Here is a 17469-nt window from a genome sequence, read left to right as displayed (position 1 = left end):
AGTTTGTCAAAATGGGCTTGTTAGTTTTTCAACCTCTGCTACTCTTGACAATGCGACAGACCTTGATGGATTTACACTAGATCTTGGGACAAGATGGAAATAACAGATTTGGAGAAGCAATCCTCATCCATTTATTTAAGAGATTTAATGCTGTTGCCCAAAAGATTGATTCGTGTAAACTGCGTTGTTGCGTTTACGGTCAAAGACCACGAGCTTGTGTCTTTCAAAAATATTTTAGCTGTTAAGTATGAAAAACACACGAGTCAGGTGTATTATTCAGTTATCATTTGCTAATTTAACTTTTTTTTCTACTGAATTGTCAGTCCAAGGAAAATCACGGCAACGTGCCGTTTTTACGATTTATGCAAGATGGAGGGTAATAAATGTCCAAGCCTCCGTACTCACAGTTACAAATGACTACACTGACATCTAGTGGTGACAATGACGAAGTACGTGTAGAGTTGCCAGGTGTTTTATATTTAAGTCTTGATACCAATGTTGCTGCCAAAATTAGCATTAGGCATAAATATTGTTAAAATTGGTTGTTTCAAATGTAGCAAAAAATTTGTTGATTACAAGTTCTACAATTTAAAATGTTCTTTCTTTGCATGATAAAAAGTGGAAAACGTCACCATAACGCCGGCAACGCCGATGACGTCAGTCGAAGGGTTGCTGACAAAGCCTGACTGCAGGCCCCCGTCACCTCATCAGGCACGTATATATGGTTCCTATTGGTAATATGGCGACACTTAGCAACTGTTTCAGCAATTTTATTCTTCGATTCGAAACAGTTTCTAACGTAGTTTCTTTTCGGGTAAAGTGACGCTAGCTAACCGTTCATTCAGGTCGTTAGCATGTATGCTCGCAAACTCGTTCAAAGGAGCGAAACGGAAGTAAACAAAATTTCCTCACAAAACTACCGCTACTTTTTATTAAAGAGTATTAACTTCCAACAATTTTTGTTGACAATAAAGGGTAAGGCCGTCTGTTGCCTTTTCACATTGTGCTAACGCAAGAGTTTTACATAATAATGAAACCGAAACCGTGATAAATGTCATTGGGTCAGTTTGAAATGGACAGTATGTGATGCACTTGGTCGAACTCCTAAATATGGCTTGAAATCAATATGTACGCACAAATTAAAACCACTGAACTTGACTGGTACAGTACTGATTGAAAAACATTTGACACTAATATGTGCACTTACCTTTGTCATGATAGCACAATGGACTGGAGTCTCTCCGCTGTCCAGGTGGGCCTCTTGGCTACCAGCTCGGCCTTCACTGCTGTCTTCTACAACGTGTACAGGAACAAAGCAGCGACGGTGACCAAATTAAAGGTCCGCCGTTGAAAAAAGTTCAGTCTCAGTAATCCTTGTGTAACTCAACAGAAATCTCTCCTGTGCACAGGATGCCAAGAAAGTTTCCATTGACCAGGATTTGAAAATGATCTTGTCTGAAACACCGGGAAGATGTTTCCCTTATGCCGTCGTTGAGGGTGAGTTGATTCTTGATTTCCAACTGCTGTGCCCTGTTGCGCGTTGTGCGGGATGTCCGATGTTGAGCCAGGAACAACAAAGATGCGGAGTATAGAGTTGGTTCTATTATTGGCAAGATCTTGGGTTGTTTAATGGCGGCCAATGCACGAGGCACGGCAGCAGATGAAACAACAGCTTCCTTCTCCAGGTCAGCTTCTTTTATACTGCCCGGAAAGGCGGGAACTTGTCACATGACCATTTGGTACCTGAGTGTTGGGGGCGTCACCCCCCTGTGTGCCTATGTGAATGTGTTCATAGAATGTGTTCAGAATATTCGTGTTCTGATTGAGCAATTATGTTTATATAAACTCATAAAGAGAATTGTACAGATATGAGCATCAAAACGTATATGAGATTGTCTAACCTAACAGAACATGTACACATTACTGTTGCTCTCTCTTCAGCCCTAAGAAATGTTCATTGGGCCAAACATTAAAGAGGCAAAAATTTAAGATACATTTACAATAACTGACCAAACATTCAGCAGGCCAAATTACTAATCGGTCATTCTTTACAGGTGTCGTGAAGTCTGCGAAGGAAACGCTCAGTAGCCAGTTTCTTGACAATTGCAAAGGGGTCATTGAGAGACTGACTTTGAAGGAGGAGAAAATGGTTTGGAACCGCACCACTCAACTCTGGTATGTCAGTAAACAAGCAAGTCAAATGTATGTATGTCGGGAAGTAGATGTGAGTTGGTTTCATTAAAATTCTTCCCTGTGCAGGAGCAACACTGAGAAAGTCATCCACCAGCGCACCAACTCGGTTCCGTTTGCACTCGGCCCCCACGATGACAACATCACCGCCACCGTATGTGTCGTGCGCCCGCTCGAAGCCGCAGAGTTAAATCTGGAGACCACGTACGAGAACTTCCACCCCACCGTTCAGTCCCTGTCCAGCGCCATCGGCAACTTCATCAGCGGCGAGCGACCCAAAGGCATTCACGAAATGGAGGAGATGTTGCGCTTGGGCGACAGCGTCACGGGCGTCGGCGAGCTGGTGCTAGATAACAACGTTATTAAGCTGCAGCCACCCAAGCAAGGCTTCTTGTATTTCCTCACTCGGTTGGACTTTGACGCTCTCCTGAGGAAGCAGGAGCGAGACGTCAGACTGTGGCGCATTCTGACCGTCGTCTTCGGCCTGGCCGCCTGTTCCACCTTCTTCTACATTTTGTGGAAGCAGTACGAGCGCCACAGACAGAAAATGCGCGTGAAGCGCATGCTTAAAGAGTTCGAGGAGCAAGAGAAGAAAAATAAGGAGGAGCAAAATTGGGAGGAAAGTGATGAGCAGACCAGCCGGTGCGCCGTATGCTTGTACCAGGAGCGCTCCTGCGTCTTTCTGGAGTGCGGACACGTGTGTACGTGCACGAGATGCTACGAGGCTCTGCCGGAGCCAAAGAAATGTCCCATCTGTAGGGCCATCATAGACAGGATGGTGCTCATCTACAATACCTAGTACCAAAGGAATGAGTCAGTTCTCTATGTCGTCATGGGGCAAAACAAGGGAGGTCAGGTTGTATCCATTTATTGAATTATGGCACTTTTGCTTATGAACCTAGTATCCCTTCCAATCAGATACCAATGTTTTTTATGCATATATGTACAATAAACTGATATAAATGCACAATATGATGTACTTCCAATAACTGCTATTTTAGGCATGGGGTGGAAGGAGTAACTAGCAAAAGGCACATTTAAGGTAGTATGCACCAGGCAGGCAAGGCTCCCAGCGCACCACTCAGTTGTAAAACTTTCAAAACAACAACAGGGAAGGTGTGGTCGAACGTAACAGCCTCTTAGCAAGTAATGGGTAGCTGCTCAACGTAAGGTAGAGCCAAGTGCAAAATGAAAGCGAAAGACTTGTTTCTGATGAATAGTACAGTACTAGATTTAAAAAAAAGAAGAAAAGAAGAAGTTGCCAGACAGCTGGCAGTGGCCTCGAATTTTCACTGCATTTATTTTAAGGGTAATATAAGATAGGTTGAAAGTGCTGAGTTCATAGTTTGGGCTTTAAACGATTTATGTAGGCAATTCTAAACGTTCCCGAGCGGTGTCTAGGACTCGGGCTTAGAACAGGAGTGTTCGCTGTTTTCCCAAATCTTTCATTCGAACTTCAAGGCTTTGTAACGAGCTTCACCGCTGACCGTAAGGCTGCCACACCAAATCAGTTTGCTCAGTGGGGATCTGAAGCAGACATGCGTGTGGACACTTGGAGCATGAGGAAATAGTGATGTCGTGAGGCCGACCAAAAACCTGTGCACAATTATATTTTGATGGGAGTGGATGTCGGTTATCATAGAATCCAAAGGGGCGCAGGTGCGAGGGGGACTGTGTATGGACCAGTCCATGGGTCAACCATTGAGGCGAACTGCGAGAAATGGAGGTTTAAGTATGTGTGGATCTTTGAAGACTTGGACTTTCCTTAGTTTTGATTAAAAAAAAAAGGTTATCTTGTTCTCACCTGTTGTCAATAAGATTTTCTGGGATGTCAGTACCCCATGGTGAAAAATGCTCTCCTAAGTTGACGTCACATCTGCCTTCAAGGCTATGGTAGGACCCGCCATCCTCCAGATGGCTTTTGAATGAATCCCTAGGATGGAAGGTTTTCCATTTTTTCTCAGAACAACCACATTTCGAGAGTAACTGAACAAACTCACCTGCGCTGCTTTGTTTTTTTTTCGTTTGCTGTTCTGTTTTGTTGGGCACAGTCCCAAATACAGCAAGTGATGAACGCCAAGGACATGATACATATTATGCCGATGCTGACGATGGATGCAAGAACAGCCACGCGGAAACCACTGTCTTTGAACGGAGACAACGCTGAAGAGTGAAAAGGAGAACATATATTTCATGGTTAGAGCAGCCTGAATGTGTTACGTCCTTATGTAGAAAGAGTTGAGTCACGGCAAGAAGAATTAAACAATTTTAAACATTTCTGAACATTTATTGTCAATATTTTAATTCATTCAATTAATTTCTGATCAGTATTTTAATTCATTTTATTGCCTCAGGGAGAGTCCACAAAGATAAATCAAGTGTTTGGAAAAATACATGAATATCACAAATATATTTGTGGCTGTATTTATGTGACTAATTGACACGAATCCTCCCATAGAAAGAGAGTGCAAGACCTTCCTCTAGTAGGAAAATTGGTCAATTGCAGTTTCACCAAAATCACAAAATAATGCCATGAAAATCATTATGTAGTAAAAATCTATCATATGTTGTGGTGTCAAGTTATAATGTATTGTGATTATTCCATGTTCAAATCTGGAATCCACACAGCACTAAATATATTGCCGTAATCACCCATTTGTATGCGTTTGCAAAGCACTTGGACTATTATTGCACGAACAAAGGAGGACCATCAATTTGGAGGTTCCACTGTAGTCTCCATCTTTGCCAACTTACGTTTGCAGGAGAGTTCGCCCACCCAGCGAGGGCTGTTTGCATCCATGACACACTTCAGCTCACCGCCTACCAGCCTGTGTTTGCTTGGGCACTGCAGAGAAATGGCTGTGCCCACACTGCGGCCGTTGCCCGTGCTTATGATGTGGGTACCCAAGCGAGGTGAGGGGAGAGCTGGGCACTGCGCCTGGACATGCACTAAAAGACAGTCTTTTCATCAACAAAACCCATTCCAGAAGAACTATATAGGGCGAATATATATTTTTTTTAAAAAACACAAACCTGATCAAATACCAGATTCAGGTGATAGAAATACAAGAAATATATTTTCCATTGCATTACATTTGGTGATTAAAGGATTAGGGAGATCATGCTTATTTAGCGTACGAGTTAATCGGACTGTATTTTTCAGTATTTTATCTTTTGTGCCAACTGGCAACGATGCCATGCTGGCTCGCCAAAACAGAAACTATTACCTGGTGACGGCGGACGACTGCCACTTCGGAGGAATGAAGTCACCAGCGGCCATCTTACGTTGCCAATCCCTAAGACTGCCTAAACTAAATACATTGATTCCTCTGGGGTATTTTCGTGGCATTTTCTGTTTCTACGGTAAAGCAAAAAAAAAAAAAAAAAAAAAAAAAAACATCCACCGTGTATGGCGTGCAGTTAAATTAATGAAACAACACTTTTGTAGCCTACCCCTGAGTTCTTTTTTTTTTTTACACAAGTTGAATCAGAAACCAACTACTTTTTTGTAGCTAATTTACATTCACCAGGCTTTTTTTATTTATTTATTCCAGATTGTATCAGTATACTTCTTAAATTTGCAACCCTGCTTTATACTTTGGCTGTAGTCTACTTAAATAAAATTACTTGAAAAAGTTAAATGACATTAAAGGGTTAAAGAGAACGCCACGCAGTAAACTTATTTAAGCTCTACATTTTAAAACAAGCCATGCACCAAACATGGGCAACACTTTCCATAACAATCAATTTACCGGTGTTATTCTGGTTAGTTCCGTTCGTCTCGAGTCCTTTGGATGCTAAGGGCATGATGACGGTCCAATCGATCTCCGCCCGTGTCCACGGTCCACACGCCGAACAAGCGAGCAAGTGCATAGAAGACGCACGACCTGCAGGCGAGACGTTGTCACGTGACGCCTGCATGACAGGGGGGAGACAATTGGGTCGGCGCTAAAGTTACTTCTGCACCGAGATGTCAGGCAAACCAAGCGTTGTCTGCTTTTTGGTTTATTTGACTTTTTACTCTTTATTTTGGGGGCGTTTGCGGTCATGCATTCTGCACTCAAGTGCCGTTGCATACAGACTTTTGTTTTTATAATGGAGAACTGGGTGTAACATCAGCTAATTTAATTGAAGTCATGAAAATTCGAATCAAGAACTGTGCGTTCTGATTCTTTACAGAGATGGAAAAAGTGCTCACACTTCTACCTCTTTTACTATTTACCCACCAGGGGAGTTTTTTTTGTTTGTTTTTTTTAGCATCGCGAAAATGAAGAACCCATCGAGAAGTCTCACTTAATGCCATTCTCACGAAACAAACAGGAAACAGTTGCAACCGCACCTAAACGGAACTCGCTTTGCCAGTCAATGTAAAGCACCATTCCGGATGTCGTTTCTGTAAATGTGACGTCATTCACCATTTACTTGAATGTAACATTAATAAGATTAAAGTTTAGGGGATGTTTCAGTTTTGTTTTCAGGATTACAGTGGAAGAAAAAATGTCCAACAAAAATCCCCTAAATCCCACTTTAGCAAAAAGACAGGTCATCTGGGGTGTTATTTGGAAATGCAAATGTCTCTGGGCCACACAGATGTTTGCACGCACACAAGCCAACATCTGCTAAGAGGCTTACGCTTCAATGACAATCGACAGCTTTCTCATTACACCCATTCTCTTCAGATGCGATGGGAAAGGATCAAATCTCTCACATGTATAAACCCTGATGACAAAAAAAAAAATCTGTTTCTAACCTTCATGGACAGAATTTGAAGGCACAACTGTGGGTTTCATGGTCTGAGTATTGTTCCTTGGAATTTTCTTGGCTCCATCGGCTCGTCATTTTCACAACTGGGATGAGAATCAAGTCTCAAAGCACAGTCCTGATTCAGAAAAGGGTGGGGTCGCGGAGGAGTTTCTTCCTCTAGGGGAAGAATCTCATGAGTGAGGGAAGAATGGAAAAGGAAGACCAAGATGCAGATTGGTGCCTCCATCTCATCGAGCGTTTCAACCTTTTATAGCGTGGACACACAAGACATTAGTGACATTTGCACAGCTTGTTGGACAGCGTGGTGAACTTCACTTACCACATTGTCTGTTTATTGATGATATGCTTTATGAGTGATGCAACATGCAAGATGAGCTCCAACATTGTCTTTTTTTTTTTTTTTGCTACATTTTGTTAAAGGCTGGTGCTTATAGGAGCGGGGTACAGAGGGAAAGGCAGAAAAAAGTACAGTACTTCAGCTCCATGATGTCAGCAAAGGGTAAGAAGGTCAGAGTGTTGCTATGCTTAGAAAACATCCGAGAATGAAACATTTATAAGTTGAAATGGTAAAAAGCGTGGAAAGGCAAATCATGGGAATTAAATACTGTATTGAAGATATGGAGATACGGTGAACGGGTTCGTTTTGCGGGAGCTGCCAGTGGCCGGCCACAAGTGTACACATCTCAAGTGTGTTTTAACTTAAAATCTATTTTCTTTTTCTTACATCACACTATAGTATACATACTGTACAACAATACCCACTCAAGTGCCAATGTGCCCCAGCAACAAACGGGGAAGTGGCGCAAGTTTCAGACACTGACATTCAACTGCTTCATGTACACAGGAAGGAGCCGAAGCTCACACACACACACACACACACACACACACACACACACACACACACACACACACACACACACACACACACTTTCACATAATATGGAAAAACCACAAAGCTTTTCAACAGTCAATAATAATATGATAATGTACAAGGAGCCTATTCATTAAAACCTTGTGGGGAATCTTCAGCTATATTACAAATAAAACATCAGTCCACTCATAAAGATCCTCAGGTTGCGGAGAGGAACAAAACATCCCGACGGCACACGTCAAAGTTGTGATGGCTCGGTGGCGACGAAGAGGTGTGAGTGAAGATGAGGCTGAAGTGGTGTACAGGAAGGTCTGCGTGGTCTCCTCCACAAAACAAAAAGTGCCAAGGTAAGCGAATTCAAGTAAGGTGTGCTCTTTACAGAGGGCACAGAGAGAGGGGGGGGGGGGGGTTACGGGAAAGAGGGCGTGTCCACTACTGGCTCTTCCTGTGTTCAGTCAGATTTGTTGAAGCATTCACAGCATTTTCGCCGCGAGCTGCTTTTAAGAGGAGGTCCGCCCACTTGGCATGGAGTTCACCATCTTGGGTACTTAGGAGCACAGTTTGCTGACTGTGACTGAGCCGGATTATGTGTTTGACCTCTGACCTTTCGCCTGCGGGCGGCGAAGGCATCGTCACCTCAAACCCAGGCAGAGGTACGGCTCTCGCCCCCTTCAAGTCCTAAAGGAATGAGTTAAGTCCGTCATTATCTTGAGCTTCAAGTTAACAATGCTAAACGATGACTCGATTTAAACAGATCGATTGATTGGATAATCGATTAGTAGCCGATTATTTGTGACACCCTATGAAAGTAAGCCTCGGCAACGTTAGGCCATACCTGCCCGCTGCTCTGCAGATACAACACCAGTGGCTCGGCCTTGGTGACAGCCACCCACATCTTGGTCCAGCTCTTTCCTTTCTCCTGCACATGGAGGTGGCCACACAAGAGGCAGCTCTCGCCCGTTAATGAGGCTTGTCTCTAAACGGACGACACACAACACCGGTTCAGTACAAAAGGAGCACCAGTGCATGAAAAGTTACACTTTGTGCAGGAGAATCTGGAAGACAGTGGGCATGGCATCTTATGGTTGAATAGCAAATTCCACCTTTATATACAATTTACAACCAAACGGAAGTTTGTGTTTTGAGCTTTTGACCTTGAAGAGGCCCGAGAAGCCAAATCAGACTCATTCACCTACTTCAGCAAAACTATGTCTGGAGCTGAGTAGGTAGACGGGTTAAGCTTCCAATATCACAGGCACGCAGACAGCTGAGTTGGCAGATTGTCTTCATAAGTAGCTTGTGATCTTATTATAATATTAGTCACGAGAGAAGGGATCGACTAATATCAATGTTCTTGTATTCACCCCTCGGTGACTGCCTGGCTGCAGTGTAGGTGGAAAAACAAAACTCTCTAATATTTTGTAAAAAAAAAAAAAAAATCTCCATCCATCCGTTTTCTGTACCGCAGTTTAAGAGCCCATTTTGGCCCTATTACCAATGTGTTCAGTGAATGTATGCGCCTAACTGAGCATAAATAAATAATGTGTGTGTTTTATGGTTTTGTGTCTCACCTCAGGCGCTGCTTTCCTTTTTTGTTCACCACCAAGATTCTCCAGACTGAGGCTTGCCTCAAAACACTCCGGGCACAGTCGACTTGTTTTGTTGTCCAAGGTTTTTGAACACTTTGCACATATAGCCTGTGGAATTGGTTGTTTTTTGTTGTTGAATATGTTCAATATGTACGCAAAAAGAATGTCATTTTTTTGAGAGCTTACCCCTCCACAAGCCTTGCAGTGGTGTTTACGCTTTGTGAAATTGAAACTCTCGTTGCATCCTTTACACGTCTGCTTTTCTTTGTCTTTCTTTCTTGAGCTCTTCTGTAAAAAGATGTCAATGGTGTTCAGCACAACTCAAAAGAGGAATGCTAATAATCTGATATCTCACCCTTTCATGCAGTCTTTCGCCGTCCGAGTCGATGGATGTGTTGGACCAGGGACCCTGAGAAGAAGCAAACATCTGACTGAGCATCAGCAGCTTCTTTCTGCAGTTATGCGTTTCTTCCACAAGGTGTCAGGGTGAATTCGCACAAGAAGCCAGTTTCGTTTGGCTCCTTGCCGGGCCCACCGGCTTAAAGTGGGTCAAAGCAGATCCATAGGAATAAACTTTGGACTTGGACTTTCCCTATAAGGTCATGAGCGAGTTGAGGGAGACTCATGTCAAGGGAAAGAAGAACGTCTTAAATTGTGTGGCGCATGTATGATTCACATCCATACATGGACAAGTGTTTAAACTGACAAAGACCAGAAGATGGTGACTGTGCTTGGTGCCGCTCATAATTCCTCACTGAGCCGATCAATGAAAACGATCAAGACGGTCTTACCGGTGATTCTGGGGCGTGGTCGTCCTCCCGCGAGAAGGAGCTGTTGAAGGCTTTATTGAAAGTCTCGCTGTTTTGCTTGTGTCGATCGATAGTGGCTTGGATGACCTGAGTGTCAAAACAGATTTGGAGGAGATGATGACAACAAGCGGCCATGAGTCTTGTTTGTATTAAAACGTCCTTCCCAATCCAAATGTCTGTCAGCTTTCACCCTGAGGCCTCTTTGCGAGAAGACCACCTCTCTCTCCTCTTCAAAGCCGTAATCAGCTTTGCTTCGCCATAATGAGCTAAATGAGCCATTATAAAGGGGCTTTAGTGGAGAATTTCAGTTCCAAACACAATGTGGGTGGGCAGGAAATCTTTTCTAATTGCATTCTCTAATTCCGCTGAACTACCAAAAGGGTCACGACTGACCCCTGATTTCCTGGCATAAGCCTTTACATAGCCCCGCCCCCACACGGAGATTGCGCAACAGCATTTGCCAAAATGTTGCTTTGTTTATTTATACACAGAATATTTTTAAACTATTTAGCCAGTTTCCACTGCCATATTTCAGCGGTCTCTTTTTATTTTTAGATAGTTCAGTGCGCCCAAAAGATGTGTGTTGCTTTAACACAAACGCTTGTCATCCTTACCTGAATCCATTCTTCTTTCTCCTCCGCTGTCCTATGAGAGAAAATGACCAACATGTATGTGTTTTTCAGTATCTTTAACATTTTACCCTCTGTATGTAATATTGTTTATCTTTATTTTTTTATATGATAACTTTGATTGCAATGTTTTAAAAAATAAAATAAAATACAGTAATCCCTCGTTTATCATGGATAATTGGTTCCACTGGGCAGGCTAACGAGTTAGCGGAAAGATGCTAATTCGCGATCGTGCTAACACGCGAAAACGGACTTCTAAAGGAATGTAAACGAACATTTGGAGCAATACTACATTGTCCTAAAGGTTGGACACATGTTTCATCAATTTAGATTTATTTTGACTTTTAAATGTTTTTTTTAATTTGCAAAAAAATCCGCGATGTAGTGAATCCGCGATAAACGAAACGCGAAGTAGCGAGGGATCACTGTACACCATTGGAATGCTTAAGTGTTTTACCTGGCTTGAAGTTCAAGTGACCGTTGTTTGCCAATTATGGCAAATGTGTGAGTAAGATTCTGCTTCACGTTCTCCTGCACCTGAGGGAACAAAGAAACAGAATAACTCAGATTCATAAAACATAAAGGAGTCTAAATGAGTCACACGCTCTAAAAGTACCTCCATGCCAGCAATGTCAATTCTCTCCCTAACGCTGAACTTCTGCCCCATCAGTCTGAGTTTAGGCACACAGTAGAGCACCATGTTGTTAAACTGAGAGAAAGAGAGAGAGAAGAAAAACAATCATAATTGGGCTATTCTCCGTGGACATCCAATCTTTTTGTCAGACATTTCCTCTCACCAAATAGAGGTATCTGTCTTGTGCTGTTCCATTTTTGGCTGACATCTTCTTGATATGTCCTTCCTTGATAAACTCATTGGCTGGATTCACAATGTCCTCTTCCCCTCCCAGCCTTTCATAAACCTCAAGCAGTTTGTGCATCTTCTCCTGTAAACACAACACAGCACCAACATGAATGAGATACGCACCACCAGAGGGCGCTGTTTTGAGATACGCACCACCAGAGGGCGCTGTTTTATCAGAATCATCGCGAGATTTGCTGACCCGGCAAGGAGCAGGTTTTATATTTCTTTATTGATCTTTTGACTATATATTTGGAGGATTCACGGAAGTAAGAAATACAAGTAAGAACGAGGAAAGCGATGAAGAGGATGGGTGTTACAGAAAGCCAGTCAGACATCCGTAAACTACGAAACTTGAGGCAGGAAACAGCAACTTCCTGTCTGAACCGACTCAACGCGATGACTCCCTCGGACGAACTTGCAGCAACACTTTAGCATCAGCACTGCGTCAGATGAGCAACGACATGGTGTCGACACTTTTTTATTTTTCTTAAAGTCTCACCATTTTCTTGATTGCTGCGTTGGAGTGATTAGCTGCAGTAGATATCAACTCCAGTGCCTCTGTGGAAACAATGTAAATGTGTTAGCATCAGATCCAAAACATGGAAAAATCATATTGTTAGGACAGGGAGGTATGTAGATGGTCAGTCTTAGTAAATGTGGGGCGGGAAAGCCAGTAGAAAGTTACAGGCAACACCACGGTGATAAACTACTGTGGAATGCGGAGTGGATGAGTGAAACCCTAGAAACTAAACAAAGCCTTGAACTTAAAGCTTTTGTAATTGGACACTGCGATGCTGGCACATATCAAGCACGATCTGACCTTTCTAGATCCAGAGTGCTACATACGCCCACTCTCATTAATGTGAAATGTTGGCGAGTATCTCACTTTCCGCATCCTTTCGGTCGAGAGCATCATCGGGCAGTTTCTTCAGGTAGTCTTTGAGCAAGAGCTCGTAGCGGGGGATCCTCTGGACTGGTTCCAGCATGTGGTGCTGCAATGTCAAGTTACCGCAAACATCCTGTTTCTGTTTAAGAGTGAAAAACAAACAGATATAATCAGAAAGCCTGCAGTATATTCAGATTTAAAGAAAAGATTATTTTGAAGTGACACTGATAGAAATGGATCGATTACTGGTGTTGATAAATATGGCATTGCGTTATTGTTTTTACAAGTGTAGTTTAAAAAAAAAAAGGGATTAATGTCTGTCTGCTAAAAAGCTGAGTCGTGAATTTTGTGGCATCATCATTTCTTTCCACTCTTTGACTGGATGTGTCCCAGATTAAGTTTATTGCTAAATATAACTGCGGGCAATAATTACAAATGACATTCCGAGACAGGACCGCATTGCTGTGAGCTGCGACGAGGGAGTGAAAAGGAAATGCTGCAATAAAATTCCTTGGCTATGCACCAAAAAATGTTTCGGTTTGAAATGTTACAGCAATGTGAAAAAATGGCACCAGCACAACACACACCTGTATATTTTGGACGACGCTCTTGAACTGCGATGACCGTTGCGTCCAGGTGTTGACCAAGTCCATCGCTCGATCAAAGTTTTTCACATACTCGCCGTACATCTTCATGAAAGGTGCCAGTTTCTGGAGGATATCCCCGATACGAGGGTTGGCATTCCTGTGAAGGGGAAAAAAACAAGCTACAGCATTTGAAGCTGAGAAGTGGGAGATCTTCCGGAGACACAAATGTAGTTCTACCTAGTAAGGAGACAAGACTCTAATAACAAAATAATTAGAAATATCCCGATTGCAAAACCAGCACCAGAGTCTCTATTATGCTACGAATCCTTCCTCACCATTCTTCAGTGATCCTTGTCTTGAGCTCTGGAAGCAGGAACTTGTCGTGAAAGCAGTAGATGGAGGAGATGTTGGAAAAGATCCCCGTGATGACATCCTGAGGGATTCCGGCCTCTGTGAGCTTAGTGCAAAATACCTGCAGAGAAAACATGGTGCAACATGCTCTTAAGTAGTTCAAAACATGAAGTAGATTTTGGTTAATGAAGCGTAAAAAATATGTGCACAGCACAAAATATTTTTCTTAATTCCAGTCCAGTGACATTTCACTTGAGTACAATGCACTTCTTCTGAGGCAGGGAAGGAAGGCTAAAGGTTGTTGATGACTAAACTGTCATCCGAGCATGAAGACTCACAGTTGTGACTCATCGGGTTTCCAAAAAATACTCTGTAAGCAGATTTGTATTATGCAATATAATTGAAAGTGAGTGACTTAACGACAAAGTCAATTCTGTATCATGACCTGAGATATCCTTGCAGGGCAAAAACAAACTCGATTCTGATTGGTTCACCAAAATAGTTGAGCCGCTATTATCTCAGCGTTTGGAAACTACTGAGATTTGGAATTTGTCTGCAGTAATTGATTAGATGAGAAACCTTTTGTTACTGTAGCTGGAGGCAAAGTCACAGATGGGCACAAACATTTCCATGGAAACCAATCAATGTCACATGAACATGGCGTGACTACAACAGATGAACTATTTCATGAGATCTGAGAGCGCCGCTATCGCTACAAAATGTTCCTGAGGAAAACAAACTTGTAAACGATCATGATGTAATCCCATTGGACAATTTTGAAATTCCAAAATATCTTGAGGGGGATAAATATAGTGAGAAGTTAATTCACATCTAAATCAACCCTTTAGCAAAATGATCATACATTTGTCAAAATGTGACACTATTCATTTAATAAGTTGTGTTCTGAACACGCCCCATAACATCTTAGACTGTTTTAATGAGCTTTCTATTTATAAACCCTGCTACGGTTTAAGAGACACACACCTTTAATCCGCAGATTTACACACGTTTGGACATGTGCAACTCTGCCGACACCAGAAGAGCCACAGACTGCTTTTACTTGAGGTAACTAACCATAAATCACACGCATGCAACACAGAGTCAACGCCTCCCTCAACTGTGCTCACAGATTAATTCAGCCCACGGTTGTTGTCCCCCCCCCCCAGATCACAGAACACTTATTTAATCCGGCTCAGCCCTGATCTCAATCACTAAAACCGCTGGCACACTCAGGATATTGAAATTTGAACACACAAGCCAGACGTGCATCTTCATGAAAGAGCCCATGGGGAGAACGTGACTTGCACAGGCCTTACCTGGTCGAGGAGGTTGAGCCTCTTGACGTAGGCCTCTTCAGTGTGGAGAAGTTCTTTGGCAATGTTCAGCAACCTGTGGATCTCTGAGCACTGAGGGGGCAGGGCACACATGGGACAGTACGTTACAACCAAGGCATCACAAAAAAAATGCATCTGCAAAAAAGCATCCGCTGCCTTTCCGTGTCAAAATATTTGCAGGACATAGCGGTGCTGTTGACGATCAATAACGGAGCTGAAGGACAAGAGGAAAGTGAAACGAGCTTAAAAGTGCCGAGTCTTTCATCCAGGAGCCAACGTGAGCTCCTGTTACGGCTTTGGGGCAGGTATTCATCTCTTTATGTAACCGCAGACCCGCTTTTAAGAGTCGAGTCGATCGCTTGTGGCCGCCGATGTGAGCTTGTGACGGCGTGTAGCGTTTCATCAAGAGGATTCTTTGAAGAGGTTCAATCGGGTGAGATAATAATAGAGAGGCTGCTCGAGGTGGGAAGCATTCAGACGGCCAGGATGAATCAAATGTGCCATGAAAACTCTGATGAACGGACATTTATATAAGGCTTCCTGACCTTTGGTGTACGTTTTTGCAATGTTGCATCATCGCCATAACGATGACAACGTATTTTATAAGCAGCTCACTTGCAAACGGATGACACAGCATCACAGATCTTGCTGAATGCGACTTTAACTGAGGGTGAACATTTGACCTCAAAATGTTTTTATTCATCTATTAATAGTCGGTCATGTGATGTTACCACTTAAGTGACCTGGTTCCCTGCCTGTCAAGGGTTACAATTATAGCGGCATCATCCAATTTGACCTGCACCTCCTAAAGTATTAGAACAGCAAAATCAATTGCTATGGTAAGTACTCACTTTTTGTGCGTCTGTCAGATACCCGCTTTGCGTGTCTGTCAGAGAGTTGATCTCGCCGCCGCTGCCCTCGTCCAAGTCGCTGTCCTCATCCTGAGTTGAATCCCGCTTGTTGCTTAGGGTAACGCAACAAGACACGCTCTCCGTTTCCGTGACGCTGTCGTAATGATCCTCCTCGTCAATGGCGTCACCGTTGGGGAACGCCTCCCCTTCGGCGGCGCACGACGGACTGTCAATACCGCTGTCCCGGTTAGGAATCTTTATCTGCTCCGAGGAGTCTTGATGATCAATGAATTTGTGGGATGAGCCTTCGTCGCGCTCCCCGTCGTCAAGGCAACCGTCACCGTGGGCTATGTCCACCTCCACGTCCAACGGGGTGTCGTCGGAGCCATCCGTGTGCATGGATGCCAGACGGGACAGTTCGGATACATCGTCGGTTCCTTTGGAGGTGCAGGGTGCCATTTTGTTCAAAGGGGAGGAGTCTCCCGGAGGTTTCGCTGTGGTGTCCTGGTCACAGGAGGAACTGATGTCACACGCAGTGTCCATTCTAAGACACAGGTGTAGCTGGGAGCGGGGGAGCGCCCCCAAGATGGGGACCCTGGGAGGAAATGAAAGTCATAAGATAAGAGATGGGATTCAAAGCATATCTGTAACGAAACCTGACAATGTTCTCACCTTGAATTTTCAAACTTTTCAATGAGCAGGCCAACTTTCTGGATTTCCTTCTGCGGCTGCGTTCCAAGGGGCACAGCACTGGGTTTGGGTTTGGGTTTCGGCGGAGGCGCTGGGAGAGGCCTGCAGGGCGCCGGCGGGATCCTCTTGGGTTTCTTATCTTGCCCCAGAGCGAGCAGGTGCGCCGGTTTAGGGGGCACTAGAAGAGCACGGGTTCCGAAAAAGCAGAAGGAGACAAAGGTTCAGACAAATGTTCCTAAGGATCTCAAAAACAAAACATCAGCTCCAAAGTGTGACAAAAAATAGCAATGCTTCTTCAGCTTTCCCACAACTTCCTTGTTTGAGACAGGATGCTGAGGTGTGCGTGCACGAGAGCCACTACAGTTCCTGTATATTTAGAAAAGATATCGCAAGTAGGCACACAGCGCGCACGCTTCCCTTGCTCACTGTCATCCGACAAGTGTTGATATTTTCATAACCGCTTGACACATTCATGATGATAGCGAGCTTCCGCCTGTCCTATTCATCAGCATGCATTTCTTAAAAGATAAATGGCATTGTCTGTCAGAATTACACAAGTAGCAAGAAAATGAACCTAAAAATAATTTGCATGCCAAATATAGGACAATAAAAAATTCTATTATGGTCTTCCAAATAAATATGGTATTGAAAAATTCTATTTTGTTTGCAGCTGGTTGTTCAGTTACTGAAATATTGTATTGAAAAATTCTATTTTGTTATCAGCTGGTTGTTCAGTTACTGAAATGGTGCAACCAAAACACCAGAAAAGGGAAATTTGGCAATATAACTACCGGTTATTATAAAGCGTGGATGAATATAGGTCACTTGAAATTTGAGGCAAATTTAGCACTCTACTGTGATTTTCCAAAATTCCCCAAACACAGCACATGTTCATTATTAGCATTCATCAAAGTTGTCACAACACAATCTCATGGGAGCCTCTGGCCTGCTTTAAAGCAGCAGCTTGCGTGGAGATGACCCAGTGAGGAGAGTGAATGACAGCATGAGGCCAGCGAGCAGACACCTACGCATTTTTCTTCTTTTTTTTTTTCAGTG

At 43.3% G+C, this 17469-nt stretch overlaps 4 protein-coding genes across 7 annotated transcripts in view; 1 reads left to right on the top strand and 3 right to left on the bottom strand.

Moving 5' to 3' along the window:
• LOC125987734 (trypsin I-P1-like) overlaps positions 1 to 1346 on the bottom strand; it is a 28699-nt gene extending 27353 nt beyond the window's left edge. For both annotated transcript variants that reach the window (XM_049752134.2, XM_049752135.2), the window contains exon 1: positions 1208 to 1346. The gene's annotated coding sequence lies outside the window, so the exon portion shown is untranslated. The remainder of the gene's footprint in view (positions 1 to 1207) is intronic.
• mul1 (mitochondrial E3 ubiquitin protein ligase 1) lies at positions 691 to 3160 on the top strand. 2 transcript variants are annotated; one of them, XM_049752127.2, is made up of 5 exons: positions 691 to 711; positions 1222 to 1339; positions 1410 to 1497; positions 2055 to 2175; positions 2260 to 3160. In XM_049752127.2, the coding sequence occupies exons 2-5, from the start codon at positions 1226 to 1228 to the stop codon at positions 2987 to 2989; spliced, it is 1053 nt and encodes a 350-aa protein (XP_049608084.1). In that variant the 5' UTR covers positions 691 to 711; positions 1222 to 1225; the 3' UTR covers positions 2990 to 3160. The 2 variants fall into 2 exon arrangements, with proteins under 2 accessions (XP_049608084.1, XP_049608086.1); XM_049752129.2 differs by lacking the exons at positions 691 to 711; positions 1222 to 1339; positions 1410 to 1497 and adding an exon at positions 1508 to 1685.
• Positions 3043 to 7089, bottom strand: LOC125987733 (uncharacterized). 2 transcript variants are annotated; one of them, XM_049752131.2, is made up of 5 exons: positions 5943 to 7089; positions 4945 to 5139; positions 4191 to 4353; positions 3995 to 4123; positions 3043 to 3901 (listed from the first exon to the last, which is right to left on the bottom strand). In XM_049752131.2, the coding sequence occupies exons 1-5, from the start codon at positions 6109 to 6111 to the stop codon at positions 3667 to 3669; spliced, it is 891 nt and encodes a 296-aa protein (XP_049608088.1). In that variant the 5' UTR covers positions 6112 to 7089; the 3' UTR covers positions 3043 to 3666. The 2 variants fall into 2 exon arrangements, with proteins under 2 accessions (XP_049608088.1, XP_068505210.1); XM_068649109.1 differs by having other exon boundaries at positions 3995 to 4108.
• Positions 7090 to 7233: 144 nt separating this feature from the next.
• fgd (faciogenital dysplasia) overlaps positions 7234 to 17469 on the bottom strand; it is a 30968-nt gene continuing 20732 nt past the window's right edge. Inside the window, exons 4-20 of the mRNA XM_049752123.2 lie at positions 16396 to 16591; positions 15724 to 16318; positions 14855 to 14944; positions 13523 to 13659; positions 13188 to 13344; positions 12601 to 12739; positions 12214 to 12272; positions 11650 to 11796; positions 11469 to 11561; positions 11310 to 11389; positions 10838 to 10868; positions 10206 to 10310; positions 9770 to 9823; positions 9601 to 9702; positions 9397 to 9522; positions 8661 to 8801; positions 7234 to 8503 (exon numbers count right to left, since the gene is read on the bottom strand). Coding sequence (XP_049608080.1) covers positions 8258 to 8503; positions 8661 to 8801; positions 9397 to 9522; positions 9601 to 9702; positions 9770 to 9823; positions 10206 to 10310; positions 10838 to 10868; positions 11310 to 11389; positions 11469 to 11561; positions 11650 to 11796; positions 12214 to 12272; positions 12601 to 12739; positions 13188 to 13344; positions 13523 to 13659; positions 14855 to 14944; positions 15724 to 16318; positions 16396 to 16591 — 2498 coding nt within the window. The 3' untranslated portion in view covers positions 7234 to 8257. The remainder of the gene's footprint in view (positions 8504 to 8660; positions 8802 to 9396; positions 9523 to 9600; positions 9703 to 9769; positions 9824 to 10205; positions 10311 to 10837; positions 10869 to 11309; positions 11390 to 11468; positions 11562 to 11649; positions 11797 to 12213; positions 12273 to 12600; positions 12740 to 13187; positions 13345 to 13522; positions 13660 to 14854; positions 14945 to 15723; positions 16319 to 16395; positions 16592 to 17469) is intronic.

The sequence above is a fragment of the Syngnathus scovelli genome, chromosome 2, assembly GCF_024217435.2.
Source record: "Syngnathus scovelli strain Florida chromosome 2, RoL_Ssco_1.2, whole genome shotgun sequence".
Classification (NCBI taxonomy): Eukaryota; Metazoa; Chordata; class Actinopteri; order Syngnathiformes; family Syngnathidae; genus Syngnathus; species Syngnathus scovelli.
This window is presented reverse-complemented; position numbering and strand designations above follow the sequence as displayed.

Excerpts from the sequence above, each read along its gene's own strand:
- LOC125987733 (XM_049752131.2), bottom strand. The coding sequence starts at position 6,111 with ATGCAGGCGTCACGTGACAACGTCTCGCCTGCAGGTCGTGCGTCTTCT. Across the intron at positions 4,354-4,944 it reads GGGCGAACTCTCCTGCAAAC|CGTTGTCTCCGTTCAAAGAC; the intron begins GTAAGTTGGCAA and ends TTCACTCTTCAG. Across the intron at positions 3,902-3,994 it reads GAAAATCTTATTGACAACAG|TTCGCCTCAATGGTTGACCC; the intron begins GTGAGAACAAGA and ends CATTTCTCGCAG.
- mul1 (XM_049752127.2), top strand. The coding sequence starts at position 1,226 with ATGGACTGGAGTCTCTCCGCTGTCCAGGTGGGCCTCTTGGCTACCAGC. Across the intron at positions 1,498-2,054 it reads CCCTTATGCCGTCGTTGAGG|GTGTCGTGAAGTCTGCGAAG; the intron begins GTGAGTTGATTC and ends CATTCTTTACAG. Across the intron at positions 2,176-2,259 it reads AACCGCACCACTCAACTCTG|GAGCAACACTGAGAAAGTCA; the intron begins GTATGTCAGTAA and ends TTCCCTGTGCAG.